The sequence below is a fragment of the Schistocerca gregaria genome, chromosome X, assembly GCF_023897955.1.
Source record: "Schistocerca gregaria isolate iqSchGreg1 chromosome X, iqSchGreg1.2, whole genome shotgun sequence".
NCBI classification, from domain to species: Eukaryota; Metazoa; Arthropoda; class Insecta; order Orthoptera; family Acrididae; genus Schistocerca; species Schistocerca gregaria.
The window spans coordinates 305953772-305976088 of NC_064931.1; the positions used below are offsets into that span (position 1 = coordinate 305953772).

Consider the following 22317-nt stretch of genomic DNA (forward strand, 5'->3'; position numbering starts at 1 on the left):
CCCCATCACCTCCAGCAGCAGCCTCGCCGGCTGCACCAAAGACACCACGAGAGGAACGGTGGAGGGGGTAACGGCTAGTATATATAGGGTGCCGAGAGAAACGGCACAGCATTCGTCAGGAAAAACCTGAAGATGGCAGTGCCGGAATATTGTGGAGAAATTACGACGCCACCCGGTCGTATACCCGAGAACTGTTCAAATTCTCTACCTGTTGTTGGCTTAAAGTAGGGCCCGGAAACTGATAATAACTTATAGCGCACTCTTAGCAACATAAAACATTTTCAGTAACGTGTGCCATCAATGTGCAGGTACTTTATGACAACCACAAGAAAATTTTTTAAAAAAATGGAAATTTCTTTGATTTTTTTAGGTTTTCTCGTGCTGTCGTACGGCCAAGTGAGCATTACTAATATGAAATGAACAGCGAGTAGGTTGAGAAAAAATATATCATCTGTGCAAGAAAATGACCCAGATTCCGAACTACCAGCACATTTCCTGAATGAGACAGTTGTCACGAGATAATTAGAACTCGAATAAGCGGTTGGCTGTGATCTGATGAAGCTGCGCTGTTCCATGCTTCGAGTGAGTCATTCCTATGGTGTAACACATGTACACGGGAGGAGGGCAGTATAACGAAATTTTAGTTTCCTTTTTTTAACTAAACAGTTATTCATCTCAGATAGTGTAAGTTCGTTTTACATTTGTTTAATTACACTAAGATTGAACTATGATTTTGTTCCAACAAGTTTACTTTGGTAACATGAAGACAGCTATTTTTGGCACATGGGCAAACGCCGCATGTCCGCTTATGTTATAAATTAGGAAGCCCCCCGCTCGAGGATTAAAACTTGATGATAGATTTCTGGAATCATTCGCGATATGGCCTGTTGGTTATTGATAAAGCAACGCGATTAACTGCATATGATTCAGATGAAGTCTTGAGTAATGTTTTAAGTGATGATTGTATATAGTGTTATTCAGCTGCCCCTACCACTGCTAGTTTGTCTCCGTCCTCAAATACTACGCGCAAGATTTTCATATACTCTCGTTCACTATGCGTAAACTACAGTGATCAGACAGATCATTATGACCACCTACCTAATAGCCGGCACCTTTAGCACGGAACACAGCGGCGATGTGTCGTGGCATGGAAGCAAGGAGGCTGTGATAGGTCGCTGGAGGGAGTTGGCACCACATCTGAGCACACAAGTCAATTCCCGTAAATTCCGGGAAGAGGGCGACGAGTTCTGACGCCACGTTCAATCTCATCACAAATGTGCTACATTTGGTTCAGATCTGGCGAGATGGGGAGAGCAGCACATCAAATGGAACGAGCGATCCATTCCATTTTACTCATGACCTTGTGAAACAGCGCAGTATCTTGTCGAAAAGTGCCACTGCCATCGGGAAACATGATAGTCATGAAGGGCTGTACGGGGTCTGCAACCACTGTACGATACTCCTTAGCCGTCATAGTGCCTTGCACGAGCCGCTAGTTTGCTTCCATCCCGCAGTACAAGTGTCAAGGATCTGTTCCCCTGGCAGTCGACGGATTCGAGCCCTTCCACCGGCATGATGTGGAAGGCATCGGGATTCATCCGATCATACAACGCAAGTATTCACAAAATAAGCACAAGTTAATTATTAATTAAATATGACAAATGATTGATGTATGCAGCGTGTCCCGGAAGGAATGGTCACTATTCAGATATGTGAGGGGATTGGCAATTCGAAGCAAAAAATCTTGTAAACACTGTCTTTGAAGGGCATACTTTAAGAGCTATGAGCACTTTTTCAACTTCACTACTGTTGAAGACGCCTCTTCAACTGAGTTCTTAAGGTAAGTATTTTACAGTCCATGTTTACTAAACAACTTTTTCTTGTTTAGCGTCATACTACCTGCTGCCAAATATGGAAAGCAAAGAGGTAGCAAAGAGGACATTTGTAACTTAGTATCGAAAATGAAACAGTGCTCGTAACTCTTAAGGTAGCGTTTTAGAGCCCATGTCTACTAGACATTTTTCCTTTGAAAGATCGATACTGTCATATCCCTGAATATTGACCATTCTTCCTGTGACACTCTGTGTAAGAAAGCCGATGGAGGAGGCGCAAAAAGTCCCAGCAGTGCAAAGTGTCAAAGAATTATCAAACCAATGTTACAGGGCATACTTGTAAGCAAGGTTACCGATATTTAGAATAAATGAAATCTATCTTCACAATGCTTACATTATGGCGATTCTCATAGCACCAACCACTCTCAGGAGAACAGTCCATTTGAATGAAATCATTTCAATAATTTCAGATTTTTTGGAAAGAAATATTATCAAATAATTACGGAGACACTGGTTCAAGAGTTCCATTAACAAGAACGCATCACATTCCCATGTAGATGTATTCTAAGTTGAGATTTGGACGACTTATGGCAGTCATGTATTGCAGACTTTCGAGAAACTTCAAGGGTTTCAAATATATTGTACTGGTCATTGATACGTACTCCAAATTTTCCTGGGCCTTACCTGTGAAAACAAAGATGGCAAAAGCAATTGCACAGTGACTGATTAAATGTAACAGATAGGAACCAATTGCATCCCAGACCACCTTCAAACCAACCAGGATGTTGAGTTTTATAATAAATGTTTCAAGATTGTAATGGAGCAGTATGGAATATACCATTAATTATAATTCTCCTATATGAAAGTAAGTATCACGGAGCGTTTGAACAGAAAGATTAAAGCACGAATGTGGGTGCATTTTAATCTTTACAGAACACATAAATTTATTAATATTCCCCTGCAAATAAATGATTAGTTTAAGCAAACCACACATGAAGCGATGAAAATGAAACCAATTTACGTTCAGGATATTCTGCTGTTGTGGTCTCCACCCTACTCTACTCTGTGCGAGCGTCTTCATCGCCCAATAACTACTGCAACCTACATCCTTCTGAATCTGCTTAGTGTATTCATCTCACGCTCTCCCTCTACGATTTTTACCTTCCACGCTTGCCTCTAATACTAAATACCTGAACTCTTGATGCCACAGAACGTGTCCTACTAAACGATCTCTTATTCTGGTTAAGTTGTGCCGCAAATTTCTCTTCTCCCCAATTCTATTGAGTACCTCTTCATTAGTTACGTGATCTACTCATCTAATCTTCAGCATTCTTCTGTAACACCGCAATTTAAAAGCTTCTATTCTCTTCTTGTCTAAACTGTTCACTGTCCATGTATCACTACTATGCATGGCTACGCTCCATACAAATACTTTCAAAAAAGACTTCCTAACACTGAAACCTGTATTATATGTTAACAAATTTCTCTTCTTCAAAAACGCTTTCCTTGCCATTTTATATCCTCTCTATTTCGAACATCATAAGTTATTTTGCTGCCCAAATAGCAAAATCTATCTACTACTTTATGTGTCTTATTTCCTAATCTAATGCCCTCAGTATCAGCTGATTTAATTCAATTACATTCCATTATCCTCGTTTTGCTTTTGTTGAAGTTCATGTTATATGCTACTTTCAAGACACTGTCGTTCTGTTCAACTGCTCTTCCAAGTCCTTTGTTGCCCCTGACACAATTAAAATGTCATGGGCAAACCTCAAAGTTCTTATTTGTTCTCCTGGATTTTGATTCCTACTCCAAATTTCTCTTTTGTTTGCTTTACTGCTTGCACAATATATAGACTGAATAACATCGGGGATAGGCTACAACCCTGTCTCACTCACTCCTCAACCACTGCTTCACTTCGGTGACCCTCGACTCTTATACCTACTGTCTCTGTGTACAAATTGTAAATAGCCTTTTGTCCCTGTATTTTATTCCAGCCACCTTTAGAATTTGAAAGAGAATATTCCATTCAACATTGCCAAAGGCTTTCTCTAAGGCTACAAATACTATGAACGTAGGTTTGCCTGTCCTAAGCCTATCTTCTAAGGTTAGCCGTAAGGATAGAATTGCCTCGTGTGTTCCTACATTTCTACGTAATCCAAACTGATCTTCACCAAGGTCGGCTTTTACTAGTTTTTCCATTCGTCTGCAAATAAATCGTGTTAGTATATTACAACCATGACTTATTAAACTAATAGCTCGGTAATTTTCACACCTGTCAGTACCTGTTCTCTTTGGAATTGGAATTATTATACTCTTCTTGCAGACAGAGAGTATTTCGCATGTCTGATACACCTTGCTCACCAGATGGAAGAGTTTTGTAATGGCTGGGTCTCCCAAGGCTGTTTCAGGACGTGGCGTCTATTGTGGGCTTTGCGTTGGGTGGTAAGGAAATGGGGAATCCACTAGAGGTGACTACCCAGAGTGAGGCCAAGGAATTTCAGGGTGGGAGTAGGTTGGATGGTCATACATGATGAGGTGGGAATCATAGAGCGAGAAAGGGTGGGTGATATGTCCTGCAATGACTGCCTGGGCTTTGGAAGGATTGATTCGAAGGAGCCACCGTCTAGCTGAATAAGGAGGGAGCGCTGTGACCGTTGAAGGATTGGATAGAGAGCAAGGGAGGTGGTATCATCAACATATTGAAGGTAGGAATCATAGAGCCAGAAAGGGTGGGTGATATGTCCTACAATGATTGCCTGGGCTTTGGAAGGATTGATCCGAAGGAGCCACGGTCTAGGTGAATCTGGAGAGAGCGCTGGGACCGTTGAAGAATGGAACAGAGAGCAAGAGACGCGGTATCATCAACATATTGAAGGAAATGGATGGGTAGGGGTGGTTTGGGCATATCATCAGTGTAAAGGAGATAAAATTGAGGAGAAAGGATGGAGCCCTGGGGCATGCCTGTGGTAGGGTAGAAGGTACGAGAATTGGTATTATGGATGCTGACATAGGAAGGACACCAGGAGAGGAATGAGGCAATGAGATGCATCAATTTGATAGGAATGGCGTATGTCTGGAGCTTGAAAAGGAGCTGGGAATGTCATACATGGACATAGGCGTTCTGGAGGTCAGGGAAAACAAAAGTAGCATAGCAACGGGAGTTGAGCTGGAGAGAGAGGAGATGGGTAAGGTTAGGGCGCTGGTCATCAGTGCAGAAGAAGGGTGAGAAAACACACTGGGTGAGAGGGAGGAAGTGCTGTTGAGTTTGGTGCTGATGGATTTGGCGGGAGAGGGTGGACTTGAAGACCTTACTGAACATGAAGGTGAGGCATATGGGGCAATAGGAGAGGGTGTCTGAAGGGGGTTTGTTGGCTTTAGGGAACAACAGGATGAAGGAGGTCTTCCATAGGTCACCGTAAAAGCCAGTGGAGAGGACAGATTGGTTCAAATGGCTCTGAGAACTATGGGACTCAACTTCTGAGGTCATTAGTCCCCTAGAACTTAGAACTAGTTAAACCTAACTAACCTAAGGACATCACACACATCCATACCCGAGGCAGGATTCAAACCTGCGACCGTAGCGGTCTCGCGGTTCCAGACTGCAGTGCCTAGAACCGCACGGCCACTTTGGCCGGCGAGAGGACAGAGTTGTACAGGGTGGCAAGGGCAGTGAGGAATGGGATAGGGCATTCGTTGAGGTTTCAATAGGTGACATAGTTGTGACCAGGGATGGTGTTGTGTTTGGAGTGGAGAATCTGTTTAAAAAATGGCTCTGAGCACTATGGGACTTGACTTCTAAGGTCATCAGTCCCCTAGAATTTAGAACTACTTAAACCTAACTAATCTAAGGACATCACAGACATCCATGCCTGAGGCAGGATTCGAACCTCCGACTGTAGCGTTTGCGCGGGTCCAGACTGTACTGCCTAGAACCGCTCGGCCACCCCGGCCGGCGAGGATCAGTTTAATGTCATGTGCTGTAATAGGAGTGTTCAGTTCTGAGGGCGGTACCTGATCCGACTTCTGGAAGCTAGGAACAAGTGGCAGGACAGTGGTATTGGTGCCATCAAGAACATTGGGGAAGAGGAAGTAATCAAAGTGAGGATCATCAGATATGGAGAAGGCTTTGGAGAGGTGGCAAGCAAAATATTTAGCATTACTGAAGTTGTCAGGGAAGGGAGGTTGTCATGGAGGAGTGGATATTGCGAGGCGAGATGACTAGCAGTAAGGCAGTGGAAGATGGACCAGTGCCTGGGGAGTTGTCACGGACAGTGATGTTGACTCGTGTGCATGCATGATACCAGTCCTGGAGTTTCTGTTCTGTTAGAAGGTTTTGAACATATCTTTGAAATTTGCTGGTGGCAAAGGAGTGTGTACCAGTTATGAGGGCAGAGGAAGGACGGTAGAACCGACAGAATTCACAGAGAAGGAGGATGGCCTATTAACTATGTAGGAAGATAGGGGGGGGGGGGGGTAGATTTGGTGGGAACATAGGCCAGAACAGCATCAGGGATGGTTTTCTAGAGGCAGAACGAAATGTGAAGATGTCTTCAGGAGAGGCTGTCTTCCAACCTTGGTGTCGACGGATTCCCAGTAGGCATTCCAGTCGGCATGGTGGTAGTCATGAACGACCTCAGGAGGGGTGGCAGTGTGGGGAGCTGGGGGAGGGTAATGGGCAAAGGAGATGGTCACAAGAACTGAGAGCTGGTCACTGCCATGAGTAGGACTTCCGTGTTGATACACCCAAGGAGGTTGGGGGAAGGAACGATGGCATCAGTATGGGTATGCTAAAGAAGGGGAGCAAGGTCGCCTTCTTGGGTAGCAAGGAACTGATGCAACTGCCAGGGGGTGGCAGGATCGTGGTGATGGATGTTAAGGCCTATGGCAATGAAGTATGGGGAGAAGATGTGGTCGAACGACCTTGCATTAAGGGGTGGGGTTTATTGGTATGATGAAGGACATAGAGAGAGGTGTGGACAACATGGTGAATGTTGAGGCATCAACCTGGTGCTGGGACAGTGTATGCATGAATATAGGCTTGCTCGCAGGGAAGGAGCGAATGTTTTGATAAAGAAGGTGATTCTCTCGTAAAGCCAGGATGAAGAGAGAGAGAAGGGAAGAGGGGAAGGATGGGGATGAAAGAGGCTTGGATGAGGGTGTCAAGGCAGATAAAGACAAAGTGAGCTTGGTTGTGGGAGTAGGCGAAAAATGGAACAGTCAGCAAGCGAGATCTACTGGAGGGTGTTTGGGTGTTGGAATGGGTGGATGTTTTGAAGGACGATTATGAGGAACCGGATGATGTCTTCAGCTGTGGAGAGTGAATGGGAGGAATCGCTGGGTAGAGGGGTTGATCAGCAAGACGAATGGAGATGATGATATCTGGTTTGGTGGGAGGTAGTTTTGCCTTACATTTAGAGGAAAATGTCTGGTGTGCTACATTACATGCATTGGAGGGGGGAGGAGAGGCGAATTTGGGACACTGTTTGAGGGAATGAGAGGCTTTGCAGTGGGGGAAAGTGGGAAGAATTTTGAAGGTTACCACTGTAGATCAGCCACTTTCGGTATTAGTAGGACTGAGGAAGGGGGGCAGGAAGGCTCAAAATGGTGGCGGTGGTCATAAATAAGGGCTCCTTGGGTGAGTAGATTGTTGATGGAGGAGGGAGGTTCTATGTAGACACATGTGAGAAAGGTTGGTCTAGAGTGATTGCAGATGTAGTGGGTAGAATGTATTTCAAGGGCACGGTGGGCATTCAGTTTCACCAACTTCTGTGCCTCCATGACCATGCGGCTGTGATTTATGATCACAATGGTGAATGTTGGAGGATAGTGAAGCCCTGAGGCTGAAGGAGAGGGGAGGTGGTAAGGAATGGTGTAAGGGAAGTATGGCAGTTAAAGGTGACATGAGAGATTTTTTTAGGAGGTCAGTGTGGAGGGTTTGATAAGGAAGGAGTCCATATGGCGAATGAGTTGGGAAATGGCGGCACTGGGGAAGTATTTGTCAATTTCCATGATGAGGGCGTGGGTGTCAAGAAACTTGGGTTTCGGCTGGGAGAGGACAAAGGTGAGCAAAGTGGGGTGTTGGGTGTGTGAATAGGGATGGCAGCCATGGGGGGGGGGGGGGGGGCGTCAGAAGGGGCAGGATTAGGGGTGGGTTTTTGGCGGAGGGGGCAGGAGTGGGGTTCTTTAGAGTGTTTATCGTGAGGGAAGCCTGGGAAGAAGGGTTAGGGCTAGATTGGAGCAGGTGATGGAGGCAGGTCCTGCTCAGTGTGTGGAGCTGGTGGCTACTATGGCTCAGCAGGCCTGTGACCCAAGTAGGTAAGGAAGGTGCTGGGGTTGGGGGGGGGGGGAAGCCCTTGTGGATGGGTGGCAGGTGTGCAAGTGGGAGTGGGAGCAGGAGCAGGAGTGGACTGATATATGTGGGAATACAACATGGAAGAGGAAACAGTAATTAGGGCAGGCTGGGCACAAGGTGGGTGTCCAGTGGAGGCACTCTATGAGGTGATTGTGGAGGCAGTGGAGGGGAGGTGTAGACGATGGTGGTGGTTGGTGTGTCCATGTTTAAATGTAAATGAGCCTAATGGCTACGGAGTCAGTGAGGTAGGAAACGAAAATGGTGAGCAGAGAGACGACGCAGCAGGTGGAGAAGAAGACGAAGACCAAGAAATAGCAAGGTGACGAACAGGAATGGCGACTGGTAGCTGGCAGCGCACCCCAAAGCGGCGAGTGACGGTCAGCCGGCAGCACACACCGAAGCGGCAGGCGGGGGCGGCGGTGGAGGCGGTGGTGGTGGACAGCAAGATGGCGCAGAATAGCTTCCAGCCAGATAATAGATACTGAGAGTAGCTCATTCGCGAAATTTTTCAGTATGGTAGGAGGGATTACAACCCTCTAAACAACTGGGGCTGGCACGTTTTTCCTCTTATGTAGCCACGAGTGCGGCCTCTGGCAACAAACAGATAGGGCCAAAACGATGCATGTACAGAAGGTGACTGGGCAGCTAATAGCAGCTCCGCCCCACTGTGGGACCAAGTGACGTCAGGTTGCGCGATGGGCTGGTGTCACGTTTGAAACTGCCTCTCCCGATTTCCAACAAGTGTAAAGCACTTGCCGTTGCTTTCTTTCGAGATCCAAAGGTCGCCCTCATGCTCTACTGAGTGTGCACCCCTGGTCTGTGTTAAAACTGTTGCTATTCTTTCTAGTCTCAGCCGCCTCATTTATGACAGAATCCCAGTATTTTGACATGAGAGCTATGACTCTTGTGCTCACAATAAAGACAGCTGATTGAGTCAGCCATAGCTGAGCATTGGTTACAAAACGGACACAAAATAATGTTTACGAACATGAGAATCTTAGCTTTCATCTCAAAATTTTGGGATTCTGTTATAAAAGAGGTGGCTGAGATTAGAATGAATAGTAACTATTTTAACAGAGACCATGGGTGCACACTCAGTAGGACGTGGGGACGGGATTTGGATGTCGAAAGGAAGCAGCGACGAAAGCTTAACACTCGTGGCTATATGAGCAAAAAACCGGCTGTGTCTCTGAGCTCCCTCCTGTATTACCTTCCCTCTTCATATCTCGCCCAGCCCGTCTCCTGCCTCTTGGTGCACCCCCTGCCACATTTTATTTCTTTTCCTCGCACCGCTTCCAGCCCACCCCCACTGCACCTTCCTCTCCCCCCTTTCTCCCTCATCTCAGGCCTCCCGTCCCTCTGCAGGTCCCTACCAGTAGTTTTTTATTCTTCGTGTGTTCTCCGTCAGTTGCAGTGGATTTTTTAAGTGTCCCTCACTCTGCGTATTTTGTTACTGTGGCCAGTTTTTAACTAGAGAGTGTGGCTTCAGTGTCTTTTAAGTGCCCCATATTTCGCCGACGGTGTTGTTTTAGCTGCGTGTCTTTTTTTTCTAACTGTCCCTCAATAAACACCCCCATGTTAATGTATATTCTTACTCCCATTATCTCCATTTACTATGTTTCTATATCCCCCTTTTCCCTCCCTTTCTTAATGTATAAGTTTGCACTTTTATTATTTGTTTGCTACCCCGCTGAAGAGTGGCGGATTGTACCGCTGCCAGTCCTCCCCAGCTGTGTGGGGCAGGGGAATGAAATTACAATAAAGGAAGAAAACCCTGGCAATCAGTGGTTTAACTCTTGACAACGATGGCAGAGATGGCCATCAAAAGTTTGAGAATTTTATTCGAATTGATATGACTTGAAAATCAAGAAGATTTTATTCAGACATGCTGCCGCAAAAGATCCTGAGGAAAAATTCATACTTCAAACTTTCGACACATTACTTTCGAACCATTAGACCTCTTGAAAAAGATGCAGAAGTTTACTATCTCAAGTTTATTTCTGGTTGTATGTGTATATCAACCATGACCATAGAAAAACAATGTTACGAATTTAATGCCCGAAGCTAAGTAAACAAATTTCACAGAAGAAATTCTGTTACTTATAATAAAAAACTAACTTCGGTAGTTCACTGTTTCTATGGCAAGAACAATAGTTGAAACAAAAGCATCTAAAATCTGACTGACGAGCACTGGCTTTTTTTATAGGAAACGAACCCTTTACAGACACTGTATTAATGATAAGTACTGCACCTTAAAAAACTAACTGTTGGTTAGGTTAGGTTAGGTCAGGTTAGGTTGTTTGCTCGAATTCCACCAGCATTAACTCGTGCAGCCTATACCGTAGTATAAATTGATTCTATATCTCACCCTAACGAGTATTTTTATGTAGTTTCAATGTTTCCACAATTATGTTACGTTTAAATCATGTGAAACCTTCGTTAAAATAACAATAAAATTGGAGTGTGGTATTTGGAAATGGGACCCAATCACATTTACTGCCCCGCGCCCAGTAATGGTTCTTTGCGGACCTATATGCTACTTTATATAATGGGGTGTTATGTAATCTATAAAGAACTGTTCAGAATGTTGCCTTTTTATTCTGTAGAGGGTGAGAGGAAGAACTATGAATAACCAAACCTGGAGATGCTTGTTTCCTATAAGTATCATACTCAAAAGAAGTCCCTGACGTAGTGACCCACGTGTTCGAAAATGCTGAAGTTCTATTTACACTTTGTTTGACTTTAGGGATCCGACAGATATCTCCGTTTGAAAATCGAAAAGCTACATTATGTAACGAGGAAAGTAAGTCTACAGTGTTATGGACACATATACCGAATGGATAATAACAGACTAACGAAGCGTAATCTTCAACTTACTAAACAGTTGAAAATGCAAAACCTCATGGTTCACCGAAATCGACAAAAAGATGTGAAAAATTGGAATTATAATGGAGATAGTAAATAGTGGAATATTTTTTAGGGAGGTAACCAAAAAGGCAGGGTTTAAGGAAAGAAAGAGGTCTAAAAAAGGAAGAAAGTGGACACGGGGTAAAAAGAACGACGCTCTCGTATGATGAAGGAAGTCTGGGACCAACAAAAATGGAACACACAGAAGCAGAACTCAAGTTGACCTATAGGACCCTCCAAAACAGTTATTGAAATAAATGAATAAATAAGGGATGAAGCCAGGAAAGACATTAAAACTAACTCCCAAAGCAGTGTATGTATAGCAGTTTATATTAAATAAACAAACACAATAAAATAAAATTAAATGGAACTGGTACACGACAAAACTACTTCAAGAAGGCACATAAAAAGCAATACAGAAACCTACAAAAGAAGGAAGTAACCGTTGTAACTACAAAATTTATGAATCACATATTCAATCAATATAAAATAAAAAGAAATGAATGAACACAACAAAATGGAGGAATAGGAAGAATCAGACTGTATGCTAAGTAATGGAAAACTCAGAGAATTGTGTAAAGTTAAGAAGAGGGGCAGTATTAAACCGTGTTTGGTCATCTAAGATTAAATCAAGTCTGTGGGTCAGATGCTTGGTGATTTCGAGGGCTTACAAATGGTTCAAATGGCGCTGATCTCAATGGGACTTAACATCTATGGTCATCAGTCCCGTATAACTTAGAACTACTTAAACCTAACTAACCTAAGGACAGCACACAACACCCAGTCATCACGAGGCAGAGGAAACTCCTGACCCCGCCGGGAATCGAACCCGGGAACCCCGGCGCGGGCCAGAGCTTACAGCTGGCTGAATTTTAGGGCTTTGTTTACTACGTGAAGGACGTGGGAGTGTGGCTGGTAGTTGCAGCTCTTACTACTTGCTCAGCAAATGTGAAGTCATAATTCTACAACCTCCAGCCGAGTTGCGTTCAGCCAGCATAGATACTATGTCTCTCCTTGACTGCCCAATATGAAATTGCAAAAATCAGGACAAGTAATTTTGTATACCCAGCTGTTGGATATTAATTCTGTCGCATCTTTTCTATTGATAATGTACTGGGCTGTGGTGTTCATCACGTAGTATGAAATCCAATAGTTGCTGAATTCATTGTTTTTGTTTCATTCTGTATACCTGTCTTAGGTGAGGTACTGCGCACCATTTCCTGCAGACAGTGTTCGGGCCAGCGGAGGGAGCATAGCGGAGGGGTACCATTTTCAATTTTTGTTTCTTATGCAAGATGTGGTCAGTCAGGACAGGATTGTAGCCACTGGTTGACGCCATAAATTCTGCTGTATCTAACTCTGCTTTGAAATCTTCTTTGGACATGGGACCAGCTATGAGACGGTGGACCACTGAGTGGAAAGCTGCATATTTGTGTGTTACTGGTTTTATTTACTAATTGTAAAGTATTACATAGGCACTGTTGTTTCTGGTTTGCTTCCTTTAAATTTTTTTATTGTTCAATTTTTTATCTCTTAAACTGCTTTACCACCACACAGTCAAAGATGATATGATGTGTTTGTGACTCAGTCTACATGAGTAATATCTTTTCCAATGTCGTTTACAAACATCGTAACTCCTATGGCGACAATAGTCAATTAAAATCAAATGATGACCTTGAAAACCAAAATCAGATTAACCTTTATAAATTTACCCTGCAGACAATAAGAAATACAGCGTTTCTCATTTATTATTATGTTGTTCTACCAAGAAGCGACGGAAGTATCAGTTATCATCATTTGTCTACACTTCAGGGTAAACCACAGAATTTAGATCTATTGGGAGCTAATGGTTGAAGCGCGCTAATCAGTATGGTATATTTCTACATGAAACATGTGTTTGAATCCCCTCCTTAGTACAAATTCTCATTCGTCCATTCTGTCAACGTATGTAATTCTATGTGTTTTTGACTGTCCACATGTAAATCCATTATGAGTAAAAAGTTACCGAAGAAATTATAAACAGTGTTAAGATGCATAAAGGTAATTTTGATATGTGATCAAAAGTATCCGGACACCCATATTTTAGGCGGAATTTACCATTAGATATCAGGGGAAGCTGATCCGCCAATATAAAAAGAAGTGGAAAGTATTTCGTTGTCACATGAGAAGCACTAACAACAGAATAGGTTGGTTAGGCGAGCTAAGTAACTTACTACGTGAATTAGTCATTCAACGGTACCTGAGAACCAAATCCGTGGAGAAGAGCTAAAAAGAATAGGGCATAACGATCGAGCAGCTCCTCATAAGCTACACATTTCAGTAGCCATTGTGATGCGATCCTTGAGGTAGTGTCAACAGCAGTGAAGTGAATTTTTATTGCAAGAAGTGAAAAATATAGTCCAGAGTTGAAGCTAGATTGATATTGGGATTGATATTGCTGAATTCATCGCTCTTGTAGTTAATAGAATCATCCTAGATCAACAAAGAGGTAAATATTCTTGGGAAACACCGGGAGTGACCAGACGACTGTGGTTTGACTACATCGTTGCTAGACAAAGAACTGGAAATCGAATACTGGATTGCCAATGCATAGCCCCGGGTTATAGCCTCTTAGTGATGAACCTTAGGCCGAAATTTCACATGCTGAAGCTAAAGAAATTTACAGTGAATACTGGAAATTTTTTGACAGAGTGCGAAGAAGATTAATTTTCCCATGGAAATGAGCAATATCCTACATACAAGGATGGAGATTTATTCAGTAGAGATGCTGAATTCTGTGAGAAATATAAGAGCTAAGAAATAATTTGAGCTGTCGTCAACACTATCCGAAATTAGTGATTTAGCAAACAAGTCACGACTGAATAAATATAAATCTTATCTCAGTATCAACCTCGCAATAGTTTACAGAAGGTTAAAAAGAAAAACTGGAGGTGTATTTGACTAAGGCCAGTTTGTTTTAATTAACAGGAATATGTACCTCAAAAGTATATCCGACTTTGTGCTTATTAATGGAAGAAATACTAATGTAGAATTAGGACTCTTTTTAGGAACTGTTGGACTGCTTTTCGCAGCTAATGCCATCTTGGGCTGTTCTCTAAAGCTGCTTGTTGGGTGTCCTCGACGTGCCGGTGCTGTGGCCTTCCTATGCTGCTTCATGTGGATCCACTGTAGCTCCAGTATCTTCCACGTCCCTTCCTTGTTTCTGTCAACGTGACCAGCCCACTGTCGCTGCATTTCCCAAGGTGACAATGACATTTGAAATAGATGGCATGTCACTTGCCATATACTTATCTTTCTTCGTGTGACCTTGTTTTGACATTTCCGTAACTTTCTCCGACGTTCTGTATGTTCATTTCTGTGTTTAGGTCTCAACTGCTCATATAGAATCGAGGAAGAAGCTACTCACAATCAAAGTGTGGAATACACTGTTCCTGGAACCGCCTTAAATTAATGCTACCGAAGTGAGTTGAAGTCAAGAGGGAAGAACAGATTTGAAATGAAGAGATTCTAACAATAAAAAGAAGATGAGAGAAGAAGTCAATGCAAAACTTTTTGTTAGAAAATCCAAAACTTGTCGCAATATCTGCTACGGCATACAGGAGTAGCTGATAGTAGAAGAATGGATGGAGAACAAAATATTTGAAACAGATTATAGGAGGTAATGGTCATAATAGCTAGACTGAAGTGACAAGATCAGCACAAGATAGCAAGAATTGGTGCACAGCCCATACTGATCACTCTTAAGAATTTCGTTTTTTTTTATGTGTCTTATGGTTACACTTTAAGAAAAATAGCAGTTAATACCTATTTCGTTATCATCTCAGTTCAATAGATCAGTAATTCTCAGCATGAGATCCTGTGTTTGAATATGATAATAGCATGACTCAGACAATTGTAGTGGCCACAGGTTGACTCACTGAGAGTGGTAATGAAATGATACTTTCTCTACTTCCTCGAGGAAAACTCTATGTACATCCTATGCATAGTGGCATAGTGGAAAATACGGTAAACCTGTAAATGCACATTGTCACTTTGCAGTAAGAACCTTCATCAGCAAGGGAAGCTGCCCGCTGTTCTTACATTCATCCGCTATCATGAGACACAAGACACTGAAGATCTGCCTCGCAGTGTTCGACTGCTATCAACAATATCAGCTGACGACAGCTGTCTACAGATCTTTGCTATAACTTGACCCTTAGGTATTCCGAGGAGATGCAACACAACTGCGTACCATCTTATGGAGGCAAATGGGAGGTCTGGGTTTACAACGTTGCAAGATCAATTTGCCTTCTAGTTATCCATCACGAACAACAGCACAAATCACTTATAAGACATGGTGTGCGAAGAAGATGGGTAAGGGGGCTCCAGGAATGGAACCTGGATCACTGGTGTCGATTTATCTTCACTTAAGACTACTGGAGTTGTCTGGTGCCTGATGACCCTCGCAGGAGAACGTGCCGGCTGCCAGGTACCATGACACGCCTCAGGAATACCGTCCCACTGGTCGAGCATGGAGGAGGGCTCATATTTTGGGCTGGCATCACATACAGGGGGCTGGTGCTTCTCATCGGCATCGAGGATAGCTTCAGGACTGAAATATTGCGAGTAGACACAACAACCTATTATCCTATCCTATAGTAAACAATTTTGCGATGGGTTTATGCCCAAGCTCAAAGCTGCTATCACTTTACCGTCTTCCTCAAGGAGACAGGAGCCATCAGGATGCAATGTTCTGTGGTATCTGCTGACATTAACCTCACTGTATATGCCTGAGATCAGTACTAACTTGTAGTGTGTCATAGGAGGAAACCTGATCGTTTACTGGAAGACTCTAGAAAAGCGCCGTTAAAGGGTAGTTCTGGCCTGAGCAGCAATGTCTGGACTATCTTTTGGACAACATGCCAAGGAGTGTCTAAGCTTGTTGTAAAAAAACAACGATGATGCCCTACAAAATCGAAAGTAGTGATTAAAATAATGTTTTCGCAACTAAGACTGTTTCTTTTTAATAATAACCCTAGGGATGAGTTCGGACCTGGACTTCGCTCTGGAACCTGGCGCCCACCACTGCCTTCTACAGTTTCGGCTCTTGAGGTACAACGGGCTGACATTCCTCCTCAGACATTCCGATATCTCACTGAAAATGTCCCCATCGGCGTCCAAGACGTCGAGAAAGTGAAGGGTGGACACCCGCCCACTAATAGGTGTCTGGATACTTCGGAACAGGTACTGTATATTAGTCGGCTCGCTCAAGAAGACTCATGATAGTGAGGATGTCAAGGATACCCTCAAACACTATTATGAGGGTGTTCGCTGTATTTTGCTGACTTTCAGCAGTAGTAATTATATATTGTCGCGCTAATAACTTGACATTGAAGTTTTTATGAACAGCCGTGTGCCTATTTTGACTGTACGTGAACTATGGCACTACAGTCATAGGGATCTGTTGGCCTTTGGCTGTGCTAGAAAGGGTATGAAGAGCGATGGTGGGGGAAGCGCGGTGGTGGGGACTGGACGCCCAGCTCTGGTCAGCAGTCTACAGTGTGCAGTGAAGCAGCCAGGATGCGGTGCCGCGGTATCCTCCGGGCAGCCTTCTGCTGGATGGTCTTCTTCTTGGCAGCGCATACCACCCGTAAGCCCTCTTAACTTCTTTCGCCTATATGGCTCTAAATTTTACCCTACAGAGCATCCCAGCTTCGTTAAGCGCTTTGCCGGCAGCTGCTTCAAAGTAACTGTTTCAGTGATAAATGTTCGAGACACCTCTCCCAGTTTTAATAATTTCAATCGTCTTCATTGCCATAATTGGTTTACTGGCCTCACATTTGGCCGGAAGCGTGAACCATTCTCAGTGGAACCTTTTTTTCACTGACTGAAAGGAGGTTATGAGATTTTAATTACCTGTTTAGTTCTTTATCGTTTCTGTTACGATATCTGTTCGAATATATCATAATGTTGGGAAGAGGCAAGCGTTACTTTTTTTCTTCGTTATCAGTTGTTCACAGCGTGTTTTAATAACGTTAACTGCAGAGATTATATTTTCTTGTTCTCACTGTCTGCTATTTTAATTTTTGAATATGGATTCCAGTGTGAATAACCTGGTTGTCAAATACTTCTTGGATTGAGAATAGGCAGAAATTAGAATTACTCGGATGCTATATTAAAAAATTCGTTTTTGTTGTTTATGATCAAATTATCTTTCACTGATTAGACATAACTGTTAAAAGATTATTTAATATGTTGTGTTCTCTTTCATATTTTTCGAATTGGTATACCTGCAATCTATTAATTCATTTTCATTTTGTCTGTTGTTGCTTCTACTCGACCACAATAAACTATCAGAATATGACATTCCTTGCATTTCTTATAGGTATCTTTTGTTTTAATTTATAATTCATTTCATCCATTCTACTTCTTTTCTCACAAACGCCATAAAGCCTTTGCCATATTATAGATAAATAAATTACTTAATATTTGCATTAATTGTGGAATGTGACTGCAAACGGCAGAAAGTTATAGATTAATGAGCGATTGAGACTGGCTGCATTTCTATATGAACGTCTTTTTTATAAGACGATACAGCATTATCACGTATGACTAAGCCGAAATGTTTGTTTCTGTTGTAAGATCACGTGCATGTGGTACTGAAGTTTAGACTAAGTGTTAGAAACTTTGCTATAAGTTACCGATGAAGTAAGGAACAGATTATGAGCAAATAATTTTCTCTTGAAAATAATTACAAGGTTGGAAAATTTTTAACATATACTTTTTTTGTTTATTTATCCTGGCGAGAAGAATGAATTTCAGCAAAAAAGTGTTATCCCAGTGGCAGGATGAAATACATATGAGTAGTACGACAAAGCAGGCGTCTAGCAGACTCCATAAAAGCGCTTGCTTTGTTTTAGTTTGTGCTATCCCTTTCTGAAAGTGGCTAAAAGTCTCTGCAGTGATCTAAAATTACGACTCGGTTCAGTTATTTGTGTGTGAAAATCTGAAGTGAGGAAATGGAAAACGTTATAAAAGCCTTTTTTCGACAAAACGCGTTTACAGTGCTATTTTGTTCTCGGTACACTGTTGTATATTATTAGACTTCATCTACATGCCAAACTATCGAGAAAGTCTTTCAAACATGCCGTAGTAATGGCGCAGGGTTTTTGTGGCAAGCTGTGCTCTCCACTACAGTCCCAGAATTTACAAGATTTGAGGTGCAGCTTTTTTGCCTTCAATTCTGCTAATTAAAACAATAATCCTGTGTATGTGTACTTTGATTGTCGCAAATCAAACTTAGTGTCTTAGTATTGATGGCACTAGGAACTATTTCGCCCAAAACCGACATTTTTGAGAATGTGGCTGTGGACAAGATGTACAAATATACGTGATTCTTGCAAAGAAGAAAACAGCAACAATCCACTGTTAATAATGCTGTTTGATTGCACAAATAGCTCTGCTACCGGTCGCAAACTGACAAGTTCACGTTCAGACGGCTGTTCTCGTTTACATTACATTTTTTAATGTCTACATTAGTTAGTGGCTGTCTTTTACGATAACTAATGCAAACAACAACAAATATTACAGAAACTTGAACAGCTGTCTGGAGACCTGTCGGTTGAAGCTATTACCGGCACTATTTGGGGTGCTTTATATTAGTTATTGGAAAACAAACCAACTACTAATGTATACGACAACAAATGTAATGTAAACGTGAACAAACGTCTGAAGAGGAACCTGTCGGTTTTGTGTAAATAAATAGCACTTTTAACAGTGACTGGTTGCTGCCATCTTCTTCGGATGGATCAACTTGTAAAAGCATTGTTATTGGTAATTAGAAGCAATCAGTTTCTGATATGGTCTTAGAATGTTCTAATTTGGTCCATTATCTTTTGCGGTGATGTGGTGAGCAGCATAATTCTATTTTATCAGAATACCTTTGTAACGTGTTGGATACACATTAGTTATGTACAGGCATAATATTGCTTTTTCATTCCTCTGAAAAATGTCAGATATGGCACTTACAAAGTTTTCCAATTCCATTCCTCATCTAATTTTAAGTCTGTTGAACCAGATAGTTAATGTTTGTCGCTGGCTGCAGTATCGATGCAACCTGCAGCACGACAGAGTTTCAGTTAAGATACATTTTCTGTAGTTGACGTTGACTTTAATTTTGACAGTCCGTTATTCACAGCATTAGATTCTGATTAATCCACCTGAGTGTAGATCTACACATTGAGTGATGAATGTGTGTCAAGAGGGTCATTCTCAGAATCGCCTGTGTACGATGTATCGTTGACGTTAGATTTTAGTTCACTTTTCACCATTTAGAACACAGCTATCCTGACTACACTCAGGCAAGTGCAGATATATTCACGTACTCTGTCTCCTCTGTCGTCTCGGAAACGTATGCAGCCCCTCACATCGATTTTCGACATGAGCTCACTTATCCGGAGAACATAGCAGAAATACTTTATCTCAAAAGAGCAAAATCGTCCCTGTCCAACTCTATCACTTAACCGACTCCTCGAAATCTTCCTCATTAGCAGGAATCCGGCTTTCGAATGACCTTTCTCGCTATTTCGGAAAACTGAATACCATCGTCATCTTCAAAAGACAGTTCATGACATTAACTGGAACAAAAATAATGTCCACCTTTGTATGGTATGAGCTCTTATCACATTACAACTATGTACTCCTCTTTCCTTCTAGACCCTTCTCATTTCCCGAAGTCCCTAACTGGTGCATAATATCTACGTTTTTTGTACCCAGAATTCGCTGTGTCGTAAAATATCAATTTTCAATGGCCATAAATACATTTTGTGTCTGCCACTGTAACAAATATTATAATTTTTACTGATGTTATTTGAAACAATAATAGAAGTACTAGTAGTACAGCTAGTATTAACGCTATTAGTTCTTTGGCAGTACTGTTATTCACACTGTCACTATTACTACCATTTTATCATTATTTATTATATTAAAATTATCATTTTAAATACATAATATATAATATACGCTATGCGTAAAATTCTTGTGCGATGTAAAAGAGGGTCTGAAGTCACTAATGTGATTAAGCTAAATAAACAATTACATTTCAGAAGAAAATTCAGTAGTCACTGGCAAAGATTTTTTGTTTCACTATAAAGGTTTCAAAAGAACTTACTAACATGAAGTATATAGCGCTCAATAACGGATATGAAGCAAGTCTTGTACAAAAACTTTGTAACAATTAAACCTACACTTAATAAAAATGGCCTTACTGTTAAGAAATACATTATTATCTCATTTCTAGGTGCTAACTCATGTTGTATAGCTAATTTGTTTAAAAAATATGATATCATTATGTCATTTACTATGATTAATATCACCAAGTTGCTCTTCTCACATAATGTGAAACCTTCAGCTCACAAATTTTCCCGATTTGCTGAGCACTTGCTCAACAAATACTGTGAGAATTCATATAAGTCAACTTTTGCAGAACATCTCAAAATTGAGAAAAGCACCTTCCTCTTCCATCCTGGCTTAACACGGAGAGTTTGCATATAGTTGGCAATGGTTACAAAATGAACCTTCTTGGATTTGAAATATTTAAACGTTTTTACCTAAATTCGAAAGATTTGTTGAATGATCAGCTTGCATTGAGAAATATACATATTTTGATTGTATAGCATTTCTTATAAAATGTGAAATCAACCCATTCTCTTTAGACACTAGAGCTATGTCCCATGTTTTCCAACAGTGTTATATATAACTTCATTATATGATTTAGTTACACATTTTATATGCTTTTATGGATGTTCCTTGCTGTTGACAAAACATCTTGGCATGTACCTATATGTTATTCAGTTACCACATATCGTGGGTCTGGTCGATCTGTGTTTACAATAATCACATAGAATATGTACAGCTTTGGACATGTCATGGCATTAAGCTTCTGTGAAGAAGATATTGACATTTCCTAAAATAACGCTTAGTAAGTTGCTGTAATACAGTTCTTATACGTTAAGTAAATGTATGACCGAGGGCCACTGATTTGTAGGCTTCTGAAGACGACACATTAGTTCGTTGAAATCTGTAAGGCGATATGAAAATATCTGTGCAGCTGAAGACTGAATTTCGTTCTGAAATATATACTACAGTTAATAAAAAATAACAGCTATGAATAAAATAATAAAGAAATAGGTAAAAACCGTATTGAGTCCGTCTTTACTTTAGATGTTATATCTAAGTCACTTAATTTTTTTCTGGGTGAAGTGTTCGGCATTTTTCGTCATGTCGGCATTCTTCATTAAAGGGTAGGCCATATGATCTTGTGCATTACAGCAGGTCTTATGACCCATTTTGCTGTATTTGCCTGTTAGAATTCAGTTTTGTAGGTAATTTGCGCCTTTATTTTCCTACTGTTTCTCCTATGCTTTTTGTTTGAGTTAGTTTTCTGTAGTAAATTTTGTGATTTCATTTTAAATAAATTTCTATCGCTTATGTTTCTCAGACATTAACCATAGTGATTCTGTTCAAGGTCTCAGAACCAGGGGGGGGGGGGGGTGGAGAGGGGGAAACGGAGAGTCAGGTTGCTGGTCACGTTGTAAGAGAGTGGTATAAAGTTTACGATTAAAAGTAATGAAATATAATAAAATATAAGCTCTTCAATACGCTCATCACGAAGGAATGAGTGGCGTGCAGCAACAGAGACACATTCCAGAAGACACAAAACGGTCTGCGTTCTTCAGCTACGTTATGTCACAGTGTAACAGGGCGTTACATTATAATACTAAAAATTCTATCTAGACCCGTAGTTTTTGTGGGGCCTAGACGTTTTCAGCTTTACTTCAACCGTTAGCCATTCTCTATAGGTCGCGCCTGCAACGACGCAACCTGCAGTGCACGTGTGTAAGTTTTATAGGTCGCGCCTGCATTGACGCAACCTGCAGCATACATGCGTAAGTTGTGGTGCCGAATGTCATAGTGCCAAGGCGGTAACACTGTCTTGTTCTTGACGACGCTCCTTTTCTACAAGAAGTTGAGACAGTCTCTAAGCAACTCAAAATCAACAAAGCCGCCGGATATGATTGAATTCCTGGTGAATTTCCCAAGGAAATGGGACGAATTCTCGCTAAACATAAACTAATGCTCATTGTCAAAATATGGAGCACTGAAATTATTAGGAGCTTTACCGATAGTTACCATCTTCAAAAAAGGCGACATAACTGACTGTGGCGATTACCGTCATTTCCATTT

The 22317-nt window shown here is 41.7% G+C and overlaps 1 protein-coding gene across 1 annotated transcript in view; it reads left to right on the top strand.

The window, feature by feature from the left end:
- Positions 1–16619: 16619 nt before the first annotated feature.
- The window catches only part of LOC126298446 (uncharacterized), a 53295-nt gene continuing 47597 nt past the window's right edge, over positions 16620–22317 (top strand). Inside the window, exon 1 of the mRNA XM_049989776.1 lies at positions 16620–16723. Coding sequence (XP_049845733.1) covers positions 16654–16723 — 70 coding nt within the window. The 5' untranslated portion in view covers positions 16620–16653. The remainder of the gene's footprint in view (positions 16724–22317) is intronic.